Source organism: Chenopodium quinoa, unplaced genomic scaffold (genome assembly GCF_001683475.1).
Source record: "Chenopodium quinoa cultivar QQ74 unplaced genomic scaffold, ASM168347v1, whole genome shotgun sequence".
NCBI lineage: Eukaryota > Viridiplantae > Streptophyta > Magnoliopsida > Caryophyllales > Amaranthaceae > Chenopodium > Chenopodium quinoa.
Genome location: NW_018743955.1, coordinates 3,034,504 through 3,051,925, shown reverse-complemented (window position 1 = coordinate 3,051,925; position 17,422 = coordinate 3,034,504). Strand labels below are relative to the sequence as shown.

At 33.4% G+C, this 17,422-nt stretch overlaps 1 protein-coding gene across 1 annotated transcript; it reads left to right on the top strand.

Moving 5' to 3' along the window:
* Window positions 1–13,942: 13,942 nt before the first annotated feature.
* On the top strand, window positions 13,943–16,561 carry LOC110689186 (BI1-like protein). The gene is made up of 4 exons (XM_021865912.1): window positions 13,943–14,294; window positions 15,689–15,802; window positions 15,879–16,036; window positions 16,128–16,561. Exons 1-4 carry the CDS (start codon window positions 14,057–14,059, stop codon window positions 16,332–16,334), a joined length of 717 nt encoding a protein of 238 aa, XP_021721604.1. The 5' UTR covers window positions 13,943–14,056; the 3' UTR covers window positions 16,335–16,561.
* Window positions 16,562–17,422: the final 861 nt, after the last annotated feature.

Below are 17,422 nucleotides of genomic sequence, written 5' to 3'. Positions count from 1 at the left end.
CCTTTGGAGTAATCTAAAGGAAAGGTATGACCACCAAAAAACAGTGATACTCCCTATAGCTCGTTATGATTGGTTGAATTTGAGATTGCAAGATTTTAAATCTGTTAGTGAATATAACTCAGCTATGTTTAAAATAACTTCTCAATTGAAATTATGTGGAGAAAATATTACTGATGCAGAAATGCTTGAAAAGACATACTCCACTTTCCATGCAAATAATATTGTCCTGCAGACACAATATAGAGAAAAAGGTTTTAAAAAATATTCTGAATTAATATCTTGTCTTCTTGTGGCTGAGCAAAATGACGAGCTGTTAATGAAAAATCATGAATCACGTCCTACTGGCTCTACTCCATTCCCTGATGTGAATCTGACAACCCATAACGGGAAAGAAACTAAAAACAGAGACCATTCCAGCAGTAGTGGTCGAAGTAGAGGTCGTGGTCCCGGTCGTGGCCAATGGCGTGGTCGCGGTCGTGGGTGTGGTTTTAATAATGGATATGGTAGAGGTCGTGGAGGTCATTACACAAATTCACATTCCCACCAGAAATGGGAACGTAAGGATGATAAAGAAAAAAGTGAGACCAATATATGTTATCGTTGTGGAGGAAAAGGCCATTGGTCTCGTGTTTGTAGAACTCCAAAGCATCTTGTTGAACTTTATCAAGAATCATTGAAGAAAGAAAAGAAAGTTGAGGCAAACCTTGTTCTTGAAGATGGTGAAGGTGATTTTGATTTTGGCAATGTAAATCAAATTTCCTTACTCCCCTGGAAGGGAATAATTTTGATTTTGACAGTACAACTCATTTAGAAGTTGGTGATTTCTTCAATGCTTTGGAAGGGAATAATTAAATTTATATTATTTTGTGTCAACTTTAAGTATTAGACTTTATCTAGTTATTTATTTATGTTATTTTCTATGGTTGTAATAAGGACTTTATATGCTTTATGAATTTATGAACTATTTGGGTGTTTTTATTGATTTATTTGTTTTATCATCTTTATTTTATGCTTAATATTTTGACATATATTTTACTTCATGAAGAACATGGATATTACTCAAGTACAATTTGCTATGAATGGTGAAGAATTATGTCTTGCTGACAGTGCAACTACTCATACAATACTTAAAAATAAAAAAATATTTCTCTCATTTAATGATGAAAAAGGATTAATGTGAGTACCATATCGGGTAGTACAAATATCATTGAGGGCTCCGGAAGAGCCATTATAATATTGCCTTGGGGAACTGAAATTAAAATAATTGATGCTTTATACTCCCCATTGTCTCAAAGAAATTTATTAAGTTTTAAGGATATTCGCAACAATGGTTATCATATTGAGACAATCAATGAAGATAATTAATAACAAATTCCTTCAAATCACAAATATAAATCAAGGCTCAAAACTTGTTTTGGAGAAACTGCCTACATTCTCTAGTGGTTTGTACTACACAAAAATCAATGCTATTAAAGCTCATGCTATAGTAAACCAGAAGTTTACTGATAATTTTGTTGTTTGGCATGACCGGTTAGGCCATCCCGGTTCAATAATGATGCGAAAAATAATTACGAATTCAAGTGGACATTCTTCGAAGAGCCAGCAGATTTTTCATAATAATTTTTCATGTGCTGCTTGCTCAGAAGGCAAGTTAATAATTCTCCCATCACTAGCTAAAATTAATTTTGAATCAATTAGTTTTCTGGAACATATACAAGGAGATATTTGTGGGCCCATACATCCCCCATGTGGACCATTTAGATATTTTATGGTTTTAATTGATGCATCAACTAGATGGTCACATGTGTCTTTGTTATCAACTCGTAACCTGGCGTTTGCGAGATTACTTGCCCAATTGATTAAGTTACGGGCACATTTTCCAGATACTCCCATTAAGACTATTTGGCTTGATAATGCTGATGAATTTACATCTCAAGCTTTCAATTATTATTGCATGTCCATTGGGATAAATGTTGAACATCCTGTAGCTCATGTTCATACACAAAACGGTCTGATAGAGTCATTAATTAAACGTATTCAGTTAATTGCTAGACCATTGCTTATGAAATCCAATCTCCCAATTCTGCTTGGGGACATGCTATATTACATGCAGCAGCACTAATTCGCATTAGGCCAACAAGTTATCACAAGTTCTCCCCATTACAATTGGTTTATGGTCAGGAACCATATATTTCCATTTAAGAATTTTTGGATGTGCGGTTTATGTTCCAATAGCTCCACCACAACGCTCTAAGATGGGTCCTCAAAGGAGGTTGGGAATATATGTTGGGTTTGAATCCCCGTCAATAATTAAATATCTTGAGCCTACAACAGGGGATTTATTTACGGCTCGTTTTGCAGATTGTCATTTTAACGAGTCATTTTTCCCAACATTAGGGGGAGAAAAGAGAGAGCTGGAAAAAGAAATTAAATGGAATGAATTATCATTATCTTATCTTGATCCTCGAACTAAATAATGTGAACTGGAAGTTCAAATGATAATTCATTTACAAAGTCTAGCAAATCAATTAATAGACTCGTTTGCTGACCCAAAAAGAGTGACCAAGTCACATATTCCAGCTGTAAATGCTCCATCTAAAATAGATGTCCCGGAAGGACAAAATAAATTTGCTAATGAGTCTAAACCACGTCAGAAACGTGGAAGACCAATAGGTTCCAAAGATAAGAATCCTCGGAAAAGAAAAGGAGCATTGATTGATGATGGTCAAATTGAAGAAACAATTTCCAAAGGATCTTCAGAAGAGACTTTAGACATGATACAAGAAGAAATTCAGGTACCTGGTAATGAAGAACTTCCAACAAATTATATCATGTCTGGGATTACATGGAACCTAAATCAAATCGACGTCGATGATGTTTTTGCATGCAATGTAGCATTAGATGTTATGGATAATAATGAGGATCATGAACCAAAATCCATTGAAGAATGTAAACAAAGAAATGATTGGCCAAAATGGAAATAAGCAATTGAAGCAGGATTAAAATCTCTTGGAAAAAGAGAAGTATTCAGACCTGTAGTCCGTACACCTGAAGGTGTAAAGCCAGTGGGATATAAATGGGTCTTTGTGCGAAAGAGAAATGGAAGGGTGAAGTTGTAAGATATAAGGCACGCTTAGTTGCACAAGGATTCTCACAAAGACCTGGTATTGATTATGAGGAGACATATTCTCCTGTGGTGGATGCAACTACTTTTAGATTTCTGATTAGTTTGGCAATAAGAGAAGGACTTGACTTACGTTTGATGAATGTAGTCACAGCTTATTTATATGGCCCACTAGATAATGACATTTACATGAAGCTCCCAGAAGGATTCAAGCTGCTAAAAGCAGCAAAATCTAGTTCTCGAGAACATTTTTGTATTAAATTGAACAAATCTCTTTATGGATTGAAACAATCTGGGCGTATGTGGTATAACCGTCTAAATGAGTATTTATTAAAAGAAGGTTATAAGAATGATCCTATCAGTCCATGTATTTTTATAAAGAAATTTGGATCAGGATTTGTTATAATTGCGGTGTATGTTGATGATTTGAATATCATTGGAACTCCTGAAGAGATTTCGGTGACTGTCAATTATTTAAAGAAAGAGTTCAAAATGAAAGATCTTGGAAAGACAAAATTCTGGTTGGGGTTACAAATAGAGCACCTAGAGAATGGAATCCTTGTGCATTTATCAACATACATAGAAAAGGTTCTTAAAAGATTTTCTATGGATACAACGCATCCATTGAGCAGCCCTATGGTTGTAAGATCACTTGAAGTAGAGAAAGATCCATTCCGACCTCGGGAAAATGATGAAGAAATTCTTGGTCCTAAAGTACCATATCTTAGTGCAATTGAAGCACTAATGTACCTTGCAAGTCATACACGACCCAACATATCATTTTCAGTAGTTAATTTATTAGCAAGGTTTAGTTCATGTCCAATTCGGAGGCATTGGAATGGGATCAAACATTTACTTCGTTTTCTTCAAGGTACGAAGGATATGGGTTTATTTTTCCCAAAGTTGTCCAAAGAAAATTTAATTGGTTTTGCAGATGCAGTTTATTTATCTGATCCTCATAATGTTCGATCACAAACTGGATATGTGTTCACGTATGGTGGTACTGCCATTTCTTGGCGTTCCATGAAACAAACCATTACAGCTACTTCTTCCAATCATTCTGAGATTTTAGCAATTCACGAGGCTAGTCGTGAATGTGTATGGTTAAGGTCGGTTGTTCAACATATAAAAGAAGTTTGTGGTTTATCATCTGGGAAAGAGGCACCGACAACTTTATATGAGGATAATGCAGCTTGTATTGCTCAACTTAAGGAAGGATACATCAAAGGTGACAGAACAAAGCACATCTTACCCAAATTTTTGTTCACTCATAATCTTCAGAAGAATGGAAATATAAAAGTATTGCAGATTCGTTCAAGTGAAAATTTAGCAGACTTATTCACTAAGGCTCTTCCGACCGCAACATTTAAAAAGTTAGTTTATCGTATTGGATTGCGCCGTCTCAAAGATCTTTAGTGATATAATAATGAGGGGAAGTAATTGCGCGCTGCAATCTTTTTCCCTTATCCATGGTTTTTTCCCACTGGGTTTTTCCTAGAAAGATTTTTAATGAGGCAGCATATAAGCGCATTAAATCTCTCTTAGATAATGGGCATCTAAGGGGGAATGTTACAAAATAATAATGTATGCCCATTATAGCTTGTAATTATCTCTTTTATGACTACCTTAAGTATGGTCTTAATAGCATCCGTGTAACCCTCCTTTGTCATTAGTCCACATTAACCCTCTCATGAATGGACTCTTCATTGTCCATATAAGTTACAATGTTCACATCTTGTATATATATAGATGGTCATGAAATGGATGAATATAGACAATACAATTACCATCTACATCTCTCTCTAATCTTCTCCCTTTTCCCCTTATTTTATAATATGGAAGTAATATTCAATTGTTATTCCATGAGAAACATTACAGTTATTAAAAAAAACAGTAAAAAACTAAAAAACAAAGACACGTATCTTAGAGACACGTACCACCCTACTTTAGAAACGTAGACAGCGCAGTAAATGGCACATGGAATGATTATTACCATACAAATCAGGGAGAAAATTAAATGAAATAATCCAAATCGAGCATGAAATTTGAGTGCGGCCCAGCTAATGAAACAGATCTTCTTTCCTAACCTAATCCACCCACTTCTTCCTTATATAAATTCAACCTTTTCTTTTTCATCTCATTCAATCCCCAAAAATGGAGAAAATTATCTCGACTATTAAAATAATTCGTAGTATATTCCTTTTCATATTGTCTTAGTTTTTATTTTATTTTTGCTGCTTGCTCTTGATCTTTATTTCTACTCCATAATTGTTTGTTGATTTTTTATTTTTATTTTTTTTATTGTTATATGTTAAGGAACTCTTCTGTTATGCATAAGATAACTAGAATTGCACATTTAGTATATCTTGGAAAATATTTAAATCTCTTTTCAAGATTTCGGCATGTGCGAATATTGAACATCCTATAAACTATGGATGTCTTCGATTTTTTAAATCAATGAAGATGTCTTTTGTTGATAAAGTAGGATGATATATTTTTTTTTTGTTAATTTCTGGAAAACGTGAGTATGTTAAGTAATAGGAGTTCTATTATTTTATTTTTACTTTGGTCATATTTGACATTGTAACAATCCGAAGATTGTACTTGATGAATCAGGTGGATAGATCCAAAAAAAAATACGTGGATGATAAGTTAATTGTGGATAACTGTACCTCGAAAAGAATGAGAAGTTGATGATACTTTATTCTAATTTTTCAGAGTTTAGGATAAACGCTCATTTTGGTCAGACAACTTTTGGGGTTTAGAAATCAGTTACTTCATTTTATTTTTGTTGAATTTAAATTATTTTTGTAGTGTATTTCAATTAATTTTACTGTACTGAAATTATTTTTGCTAAATTTAAATTATATTTACTAATTTTCTATTATACTTCTTCTTTAAGAAAACTAAATTTTATTAAACTAAAATTGTTTTTACTAAACTAAAATTAATTTTACTGTATTGAACTTATTTTTATTGAATTGAAATTATTTTAGTTATTTTTATTTTTTTTCTAGGTAAAGTGAAAAGGCATTAAAGAGTTGCATGATTTGCTGGAAAATTTAATTACATTGCAATTTCTAAAGTAATTTGACTACTGTAATGAGGTTGAGGATCTTGAGGTGGTGAAGGAGTGACATGAAGTATAAATCTTCTATTACGAGAATAAAGATAGAGTATTTTACAATATAAAATACTTTGTTAAAAAACAATATAAAATATGATAGCAAATAAATTTCTTATTCTGAGATAATTTTAAATAAATTATATTTTTTTCATTTATTTTAAATAAGTGTATCACTTTTTTTATTTTTGACAATTTTTTTAATTTATATCACTCTCTTTTTAGAGTTTTTTTTTAAAAAAAAAATTAACAGAAGAGTTTTTTTGTAAAGAGTTTTTCTACATTATAACCCTCTAATTTTTCATTTTTTACGATGTGTCCTCTTTTTTGAGAAATACACCCAATAACTCAAAACTACCATTTGTAACACCCGGACTTCAAATAAATTAGGAAGGGGCATAATGTCACGAAATGCGCATCAAGGGTTAATAACTACCCTCACATACCAAAACAAGTTCTTCCGTATGTTGTTCTCACTCATGTGCACCCTGAGAAAACTTTCCAGGAGGTCATCAATCCCACGACTACTCCCAGTCAAGCAAGCTTAATTGTGGATTATTTTGGCAAATGAGCTCCCTTAAAGGAAGATGCACTTTATTAATATGAGTAGTATATCAAATTCCTTTAAAGCAATCATGAGGGGTATTACATTTTAAGTGTTACCTTTAAATTATTTTCAACTTTTTACGTACGGTGTAATTACTTCACGTTATTGGACCTGTACTTATCATAACTTATTAGACCTTATTGAACTTATTGGCCTTATTAAACTTATTAGACCTTATAAGCTTATAGTAACTTATATGTACTAATATGAACTTATTTACTGTTATTAGACCTTAAACTTACTTTTATAAGGTGAACTCCTTAAGAGAACAAGCCCGAATTAATTTAAATTTTTGAATAATTAATCAATGATAGTGATTATATATATTAAATAATAATATTATAATAACTCTCGGCAATAATAACAATGATGTTGACACATAGAGTTATATTTATTACTAATTACAATAGTAATTATAAAAATAACAATAATAAATTTAACTATTTGAGCTTGATGCCTTGACCCAAAGTTTCGACCCAAACATGACCTAACCATAACTTGACTCGACAATTATACTCGAAGATTGACCCGACATTTGGACCTGAAGATTGACCCGACCTGAAAAGACCCGACTCGAACTTGACTTAAAGTACAAGTGTTGACCCGATATCCAACCTAACCCGAATAATCATTGACCCGAAATCCGAAACTAACCCGACCCAAATTGAACCAACCCGAAAGACCCGTTTGTCAGGTCTAATTTACGTGTTGGAAATTGTTCGTTAAAGATTTTGGGGGCTATGTTGGCTCTTAAGAATCCAAATCGAGCTCAGATTTGGCCAAAAAATAATGTTAATGCATTGTTTTGCATATTAAATGCGTAAACATGTAAATCGAGACATTTCTTAATTCGACCATTTAACAATATACGTAGTAAAATACTTTGTTAAAAAAAATATAAAATACTGGTAGCATATAAATATGTTAAGTAAATTTAAATTTATTTTTCTAAGATAATTTAAAATAAATTACAACCTCCATTTTTTTTGGTTGACATCTTTCTATTATCACGCTTGCCCACGCAAGTTTTTAATTCTTAATATCTATAATTATCAAGTAAAATTATAAAAAGTGAATATTAATAAAATATACATTGAGACAATTCAAACAAGATCCCACACGGCTATATTTTATCGCATCTATAAATCACAAAAGCAAGTCAAAGTGTAGTGTGTATATAGTGTAAAAGTCAAACGATGTTGAATAAAAAAACGGAGGTAGTATACTTTTCGTTTTTTTAAATAAATGCATCACTTTTTTTTTTCCAACCATTTTTTTTAATTTATATCACTTTCTTTTTAAAGATCTTTTTTTTTACAGAAGAGATCCTCTCTTTTTTAAAAAAAAAATTGTTTCCGCTCTTCATATAGGCCTTGTTAAAATGTTTTTTTTACTACATTAATTTTTTTTTTAATATTACTTTTTTTTAAGATGGAGTGAACATGGCCGTTAATTAATTATCATTGATGTATAAGACATAATATTATAATGTGCGATCATGTTGGATTCATCTTATTATATATTTGATTAATACGTTTTTATAATTTTTACCTGCATGGAAAGGAAGATATACAAGACTTTGTTGATTGTGTGGCTGGAATGAATTTCGTTTTAAGACATGTTGCGAATACTATGAAGAACCAAATGGAAAAAAAATAGGGACATTTTTTTTGGGAGTAATAAATTATAACTATACTATCTCTTTTTTTTTCAACAAACCTCACTCATACAATATATTTTAATTCATTCAACTCTTTCTTTTAAAATTCCGTAATAGTTAAAACAATGCACTTGAAAAAATAAAGGGAGTAAAGTCGTTAAATTAAAGTGAACTAAACATAGCCTTAATCAAAGGAAGATGATCAATACATTGCTAGTGAGCGAGCAACCACCAATAGTTTATCTAAACATATGTGTTACTTTCTTAGTTTGAATTTGATTGACTCAAATTATTTGGGCAGGTTTTTGAAGACTGTCTAAATATTTTTGTTTGCTAATTTCATATTGTCCTATTATCTTATGTTGATAGTTGTTAACTATTTAATCAGTTGTATATCCTCGGTGCTTATTTGCTTATTATGAGAAGAACTATTATATCATCAAAAGTTACTTGGCTTGCACAATTCCTAGGAAATGACCATGACATGTTTTGTTGACACTATCGACATTTCCTCTTACAAAAAACTACTGTATTGAATAAGAGGTTGGGTAATTAAATTCTCATATTTTTTAAGAAGTTGAATTTTGTAAGAACTTTTAATTTTATTTTTAAGAGCCAACTTAATAATTATCCGAAAGTGAATCAAATAAATACTCATAAAAGTGATAAAGAGAAAGATACGTCAATGACTTGCAAATTTGCCTTAGGTAAACCATTAAGTATATTATGTCAATGAGTTAAACAAACAATGACAAAGGAATTGAAGTATTTTTCTAAGCTAAGTGCTTCTTCGTGACATCCTTAGCAATAAATCACACTATTTTTTCCTTTCTAATGATTGGAAAGTGTAGACATCTACTTTTGGCCTCTTGTCCCAACAGGAAGTGCAATGACGATAAATAAAACCATCTTCGTGTTGGATCAACGTGAAGAATACTTATGGGTGACTGATAAACCGCAAAGACACAAAAAAGACTAGCCTAATCCAAAAACAAATGCAAACAAGGTCCAATTAACTAAGTCCGATCATAATTAGGCTTAAACTCGTGCTTAAGACCCAAAAATGACGGATTTAGAGGCGCTTAGGTTGAAATTAATGCTGCCGCAGAAAAAGTCGCACGCACCTCAATGAGTCGCGCTGGTCTGGCGCGCGCAACTAATTCAGTTGCGCGCGACACCCAGTGGAACTGCTAGTTATGCGCTCGCGGAAAATTTAGAATTTCTTAAAAATATAAAATCGAATCTTACCATAATGTTGCGCGCAAGACATTTAGTTGCGCTGCCCATAGCAGCGCAACCAAATCATTTGTGTTGGGATGCCACGCGCAACTCATCAAGATGTGCGCGACACCTATTGCGATAGAATGCTTAAAACCATAATCGCACCCATTCCCTATAAATAGAGGCTTAATACGAGGCTTAAACAGACAGAAATTAACCTAAAACTCTGGCAGAAACTTTGTGAACTTGTGTGCTACCAAAACTCTTATCCTAAACACTCGCCCCTTTCATACTTGTTACTACGGTGGAGGTTCCCGAACAAGAAGGAGCCCATAAGTGTTCTAAACGGAGATCTAGCAAAGAGAAGTGGTAAAATCCCGAGCACTTAGATAAATCATATTTATTTTTCTTGTTTAAAAGAGCTTTAATCAATTAATTAGTGTTGTTTAATCACTTTAAAAGGACTTTTAATTAATCAATTCCACATAGTATCTTGTGTTAAATAAGATTAGAATTGAATAATTGATTGATTGATCACTTAAGCCAAGGCGAATTTTGTTTACTTTTGTTCCTTTCACAAATTTGAATTAAATAAAGAATAACGACCTTGCGATGTAATTCCTACGTGATTGAACATGTAAATAAAATCAACTAACTTAGTTTTAGGTATCACGTTGCATACATTGTTTGGTGATGAAATTGTGAAAAAGGAAGAGCTAGTAGAGGCCGCACTAGGGCTAGAATAGCGATTCCCCTCTAAAGGGAACGTTATTTTAGTACCCTCGCTCCCGAACTCATTTCTGGTTTATGTAGATCAATTTGGGCATGGGTAAACTTACGATTCGTGCTAATTATCCCATGAACTCCACATGGGAGAAAGGCATGAACGAGGTTTATGAGTTTTACTAAAACTCATTGGAGACTGCCTACTTGTTTCTTATAAAAAAGTGTGATGACAAGATCAATTCTAATTCAAGATCCCCCAAACAGTCAGGAATTCAAATCCTAATACACCCTAACAAGTGTAAAGTCCTAGGCTTTTAAAGAGCCATGGGCATCTAAGGAGAAGGATCCCCTACGATGGGAATACCCTCCTTACAGAAAGCTTCTAACACATAGATTATTATTACTTGACATCTATAGGAATGACCCAAAGTTAAAAATTATTTTTACTAATTATTCCTATAAAACTTGTGACATCCTTATTAGCATTAAATCACACTATCTAGCTATAGTTTATGACTTTTGAAAGTAAAAGACACTAGTATGTTTTACATGGATTATATAGAATTTTAATGGTAAGGAGAAGGCGCGTCGTAGGAGTGATGTTTTAGGAAATTAGCAATTCAATCTATCTCAATAAGCCGAGGAAGTCTTATTTGTTGTTCATCTTTTCATTGGATTGCACGAAACTTTGCTTGATTCTGCCCCGCTCCTTTCCCGGACTCCAAAAAAGGTAGAGAAAGCAAGCAAGGGGTAGACAATCACTTTTTTTTTTTTTTTTTTTTTTTTTTTTTTTTTTTTTGCAGGTTTATGGCATTTTCCTTTGGGAAAGTCAAGTGCGAAAGATTGGCTATTTGTTTTCTGTTGCTTTGCAGTTCTATCGCTTAATCTGAAATGTTAAATTGAGGAGATTTAACTCCTGATCTCACGCCTTATAGTTGGAGATCTAAATAACTACTTCTAACCTCCCATCTCGAGGCATGGTAATCCTATCTTATGAAAAAGTTTTACTATGACATGGTATAATTTTATATCATTGGTGCATGCATGGTAGAAATATTTTGCTAAAATTTCATACCATGGTATGCATTTTATATAGAGGTGATCGTCAATGGTACAACTCACTAGCCTAATCAACCTCAATGTAATTAGAAAAAAGTTTGGGTTTAGGCAAGCCTTAAAATGTATTTTGAGTTCAAAACTCGAGCTTAGCCTAAAAAAGCTCAAAAAACTACTTTGACCAATAAGCCTAACATTATTTGTGGCCTTTGGCATAAGATTTTATACAAAGGCTGGGTCTGGCTTGATTTTTTTCACGTCTACATTTATATCGCATGTTATATAAGGAAAAGTATCTATGTAATACCACCTTAATATCATAAGACCACTTTTGTGAGTTGTTACAACATGTGATATAATCTAGTTTCTTTCTTTTAGACAACCCCACCATCTTCATATGCATGGATTTAGGGGATTCCTTAACCCTAAACTCTATATTCAAATGATGACGTATGTAGCATCTTCGAGAGAAGTGCCGATTTAGTAGGATGTTTCTCCTTACTAAAAAAGTTAGATAATTCGTCCAACACAAAGGTGTTTTGTCTTTGTTTTTCACGCTTTAAGCCAGCTATTTCAAAAATAAACCAATGCTAGGGGCTTGTATAGAGGATACAATTGTAGCTATATATATATATTCTTGGTGGAGCTCATGGGGTTCTAACAAGTATTTGTTGATGTAGGGATCAAGGTGGAAGGTTAGGAATTAAATAGGTTAAACGTTTGAGTATGGCTTGATGTGTGGTTGCTAAGTTCTTCTAAAAATGTTGCCCCATCTCACGATCCTACTTATGACTTTGATTTGCGTGTGTAAGAGCTAATCGACCTTGAATACAGTGATTGGAAGGTGGGACTAATCTAGAAATTATTCTTTAAATATGAAGGTAATCTGATTTTACAATTTCCTCTATGTAATGTGTTACCACATGATGTGTTTTATTGGTCACCTATGAAATTCGGAGAATATAGCATAAAGTTAGGGCATTATTGGTTAGGGAGATCATGCCACTTAAATGCATAGAGCATTGATAAAATAAGAGAAGAAGCATGGGGGCATGTCGTGTGGTTTGGAATCTTGAAGGCCTCCTGAAATTAAGCCATTACATACATGTTGGTTTCATCAATATTGATTGATCCTTCTTTCTTCCGAATAAGGGGAAGGAGAAGGATCTTCCAAACCTACTCCATTCTGGGTCTATAGAAAAAAATGCTCAAAGGTAAGATTTTCTCACAGGAGGGAGGAGGGATTGCCATCAAAAGAACCAATTGTGGAACTTCAATATCCATTGGCGAAAATTGCTAACAAGCACTTGACACCCCATTGCTTGGGGTCTAAAGTACCTTGGGGTATGCCCCTAAGGGTTACTATTCCTGCTTGAGGAGATTCGCTAAATCAAAAGTAATAATATAAGAAACTATCAAACAAACAATTTAAGAATAAATGAAGACTAGAACAAGACTTGGAAAAGAAATACTTCCTCTGTTTCTTTTACTTGCAACACTTCCCTAAAAAGGAAATGTCACACTATAAAAGGAAAGTTACTTTAGGGATAAACTATATCATTTCCCTTATTTAAAGCACATGGCCCATTAAATTACACTCCTAACAACCAATCATCCTATTTTAAAGTTTATTATATCATGTAAACCCCACCATTCTTAATTACCGCGTTAAAGAGTGTGTTGCATTTAAAAGAAAATGGAGGAAGTAGATACGAAGTATATTATTTGAACATTCTATTGAAATGAGCACATACACAAACAAGTCAACAAGATACATTATTTAGGCTAGAGAATTAAGAGACATCGTGATAAAAGAAAGGTTATCTCTAGCTTTCGCCTAACCAACTGTGAAACATTAAAGATAAACTAAAATGTAAAACTATAAATAAGACCTTATCTGGTTCACTTCAAAAAAGTACATTAAAAAAAGTTCTGTTCAGTAATAACAATTTCAGTTCAGTAAAGTAATTTTATTTTAGTATAATTAAAATTTGTTCATTAGAAATAATTTGAATCTAGTATAGGAATAATTTGAGTTCAACAAAAATAAGGTAAGAGAATAAAATCTAATCAACAAAAATAATAAGCAACCATGACATTTCGTTAGTGTTATAGGTATTTGATCAGTATTACAAGAGTTCCTTTGTCACTGTATATGAGTTACTCGATCAATGTTATATGGGTTACATGGATTACTTGATCAGTATTATAGGGATTACTTTGTCCGACCACATGGTATAGCTAGCCACACATAAAAACGTGATTTGTTGATAAATTATTTTTAACTTCATAATTTACTATTTTACCACTTTGTTATGATAAACTTGTAATAAGTATTTTCATTTTTGTCACTTGGTAAGATAAATTTTGTCTACCTAATTTTTCCCTAAAACAAATTAAAATAATAATAATAGAACCCGTCAAAGGAAAGATATTATACCAGAAAAACAGTCGGTCATTCTTCATCTTCAAGAAGATCAAAAGTGACAAACAGAGATCTGAAGAGAAAATTGAGAAATTTGGGAAAAATAATAAAAAATGTATTCAGGCTTAGAAGTAAAGGGTGACATCGAAGAAGGAACACTTTACCCAGGTTTAGGTTATGGCGAAAATCAATTGCGTTGGGGTTTCATTCGCAAGGTTTACGGCATCCTTTCTGCTCAGCTCGTCTTGACTACTCTTGTTTCTCTTCTCACCGTTCTTTATTCTCCCATCAATGAAACTCTTCGTGGGAATTCTGCTATTCTTCTCTTCTTCACTTTCATGCCCTTTGTCTGTAAGTCTTCTTTTTGGGTTTTCTTGTAAGATTTCATTGTTTGATTGATTTGGGTGTTTTGATTGTGTGATTTTGTGGTTGAATTTGTGGTGTTTGTATGCTATTTTGTTGGATTTGGATTGGGTTGATTTTAGGTGAGCAATTTGATTATTTGTTTGATTTGGGTTATTTGATTGATTAAGTGGAAAGATTGGATTTTGAGATAATATTGCTGTTAACGAAATTGTTGGTGGTTTTACTTGTTGAATTGGAGATATTGAGATGAAATTGAGATTTGGTGGGTACAGTGCAATTTTTGAAATCTTGGAAATTTATGTTTGTCTTGGTAGATTAGATTAGGGATTTTAATAGGTAGTGAAATTTCAGTATGAGTATTGATTGCGGTGTGTATCAGGAAGAAATAGGCGATAAGAAGGCCACCGTTAATGAATGGGAAGGATCATTACGATATTTAGTGTGACTTCCATGCTTTCTGATTATCGGAATTGTCGTATGAGAAATTAAGAAGGTGAGACTGCTAGTATATCACAGAATGGAAAGAATCTTTGTTTGCTGGATTTAGGAATTTTGTCTATCTAGGTAGATTAGGATGTCAATACTCAATAGCGTGTATCAGCATGAATATTGGGGTGCGTATCAGGAAGAAAGAGATGACGGAGTATGAGGCATTGGTTAATGAATTGGAAGAGTCATTAAAATATTCGATTAATACCTTGAATCAGGAAGTAAGAGGGCCATGAGGCTGGCACTAATTGAAACAGATTGCTCATGCAGTCATGCTCGGCCAATTTTCAAACTAGAGTGAACTTTTTGTATGATCCAATAAGCTAACAACAGCTACCTGATAATCTGATATGGTAGGAGGTGGTAATGCTACTTGCAACAGATTTTTCATATCCAGCCCTACGTCCTTTTTTTTTTTACTACAAATCCTTTTGGATAGAGATGACATACGTTTAAGTTCTTTGATTTGAGGTCTGCAATTATGTTAAAACCCCATGATTTTTCATAGTTGCAAGGATGAGATTCTTAATCTCAATTTTAGTGAAGAGGGTCCTTGGTCCAAGTGTCCTACATCTAAGCTATCTCATGTCGATAGGTTTTTATAGCTTGCTTGTTCTTTCTTGTTTAACCAATAATTATCTTTGATGTATCCTTTCAAAACAGAAAGAGTTTTTGGCTCTGGTAATCTAAGATAAGTACTTCGTATTACCTGTTGCTGGAATCTTCTTAAAATGTAGAGAGAAGTCATGAATTGTATTTTTTTTAGCATGTCAATTTGTTTGGATTTTGAGCTTTGAGTGTTTTGCTGTAAACTATGATCAAAATCATCAATTTCTATTTGGTAAAATTATACAGTATTTTTCATCATTATCTTTTGTGGTTTTGTGCAGTGTTGTGGCCGTTATATCATTACCAGCAAAAGCATCCTCAGAACTTTATATTCCTTGGACTATTTACTGTTTGCTTGAGTCTTACTATTGGAGTAGCATGTGCAAATACTGAAGGTATGTGTGTCACTTTAATCAGTTTCTGTTTTATGTGACTTGAGTGTATTGACTTTTACATATGGGATATGTGCAGGAAGAATTGTGATTCAAGCATTGGTTTTGACGGCTGCTGTTGTTTGTTCCCTAACTGGTTACACCTTCTGGGCTGCTAAAAGGGGCAAGGATTTCAGCTTCCTGGGACCTGTCTTGTTTGCAAGCCTTGTTGGCATCGTTTTTGCTGGACTTCTCCAGGTATTGCTTGTTGTATATTACAGAGGACGGATTTAATTTGTTAGTTTTTATACTTAGCTAATGGTTATGCACCTTTTCCATGTCTTTGTAGGCATTCTTCCCATTTGGGTCTACATCTACTGCCATCTATGGTGGACTTAGTGCCATAGTCTTCTCAGGCTACATTGTTTATGACACCGATAACTTGATTAAACGATTCACTTATGACGAGTACATTTGGGCATCTGTTACACTCTACCTTGACATCCTGAACTTGTTCCTTACCATCTTGCGCATGTTGAGGCAGGGGGACAATTAGATACTATCTTTTCATCAAGGCATCTGTACAATGCTGTCTTGCCTAACCACAAAATTGCGTAGATGCGTTTTGTGAATATAAGATTTGTTCTCTATACCTTGTGTAAGAGCTAAGAGTTGATTGGATTCCGAATATGGTTGCTTGTTAAGTATACTTGGTATGCTGGATGTTATGTGTTACTGTGCGGCAAACTCTATAAAATTACCAAGATTATTGGATTTTGTTCAGCTTGTGTACAATTCATATGTATAGTTAATATATATTGACTAATGACTGAATAACTTTAGCTGGCTTTCAGATGAAGGGACGCTGGTGTATAGATAATAAATATGATACTACCTCCGTTACATATTATTTGCAACGATTTGACATAAAGTAGAGAAGAAAAATGTGTAATCGTTGCAAATAATATGAAACGGAGGTGGTATTATGAATAAGATGCTGCAACACCAGCAAGCCATATACAGACTGCGTATACAATTAGAATCACTTTTATTAATTTGGCAATTTCAAATAAATACCTGAATTTTCAAATTTTTTTTTCTTCCCCTTTTAATATTGAGGCATCACTTATTCTTTGACAATGGTTTTATGCTTTTCTGCATAATCTATCTTTGATTTGGTCATCTTTGATCTTTAATGTTATACAATATTGGGGTGTGACCGTGTGACAGTCTAGTGAGGTGATCATGGATTTGGATCAAGTGTTGCTTATTAGGGATAGATATTGTGTATGACATAGGCAGGGTGATTTCGGGTCACGAGTAAAATGAGGTCGGGTCAACAACAGAGTGGTTGTGAACACGTAGGGTCAATTGAGTCTCGAGTTGTTATCGGACTGGTCATAGTCATATTAGGTATTTGTCGGGATGAACAAGTTTTGGGTTGTTAATAGATGAGCCTATAACATATAAAGCCTGTTAGGTTCTCCCTTTAGATTGGATTTATACCGAGCCAAGTGCTATTTTGATGTTTTAGGTTCAGATCTAAGATTATTGGACTCATCGATTTAAACCTTTAATCTGCAGAGTTGAGGAACTAAAGAGGGATATAAAGGGTTGCACAAAGGTTTTTCTAAAGTGCCGTGG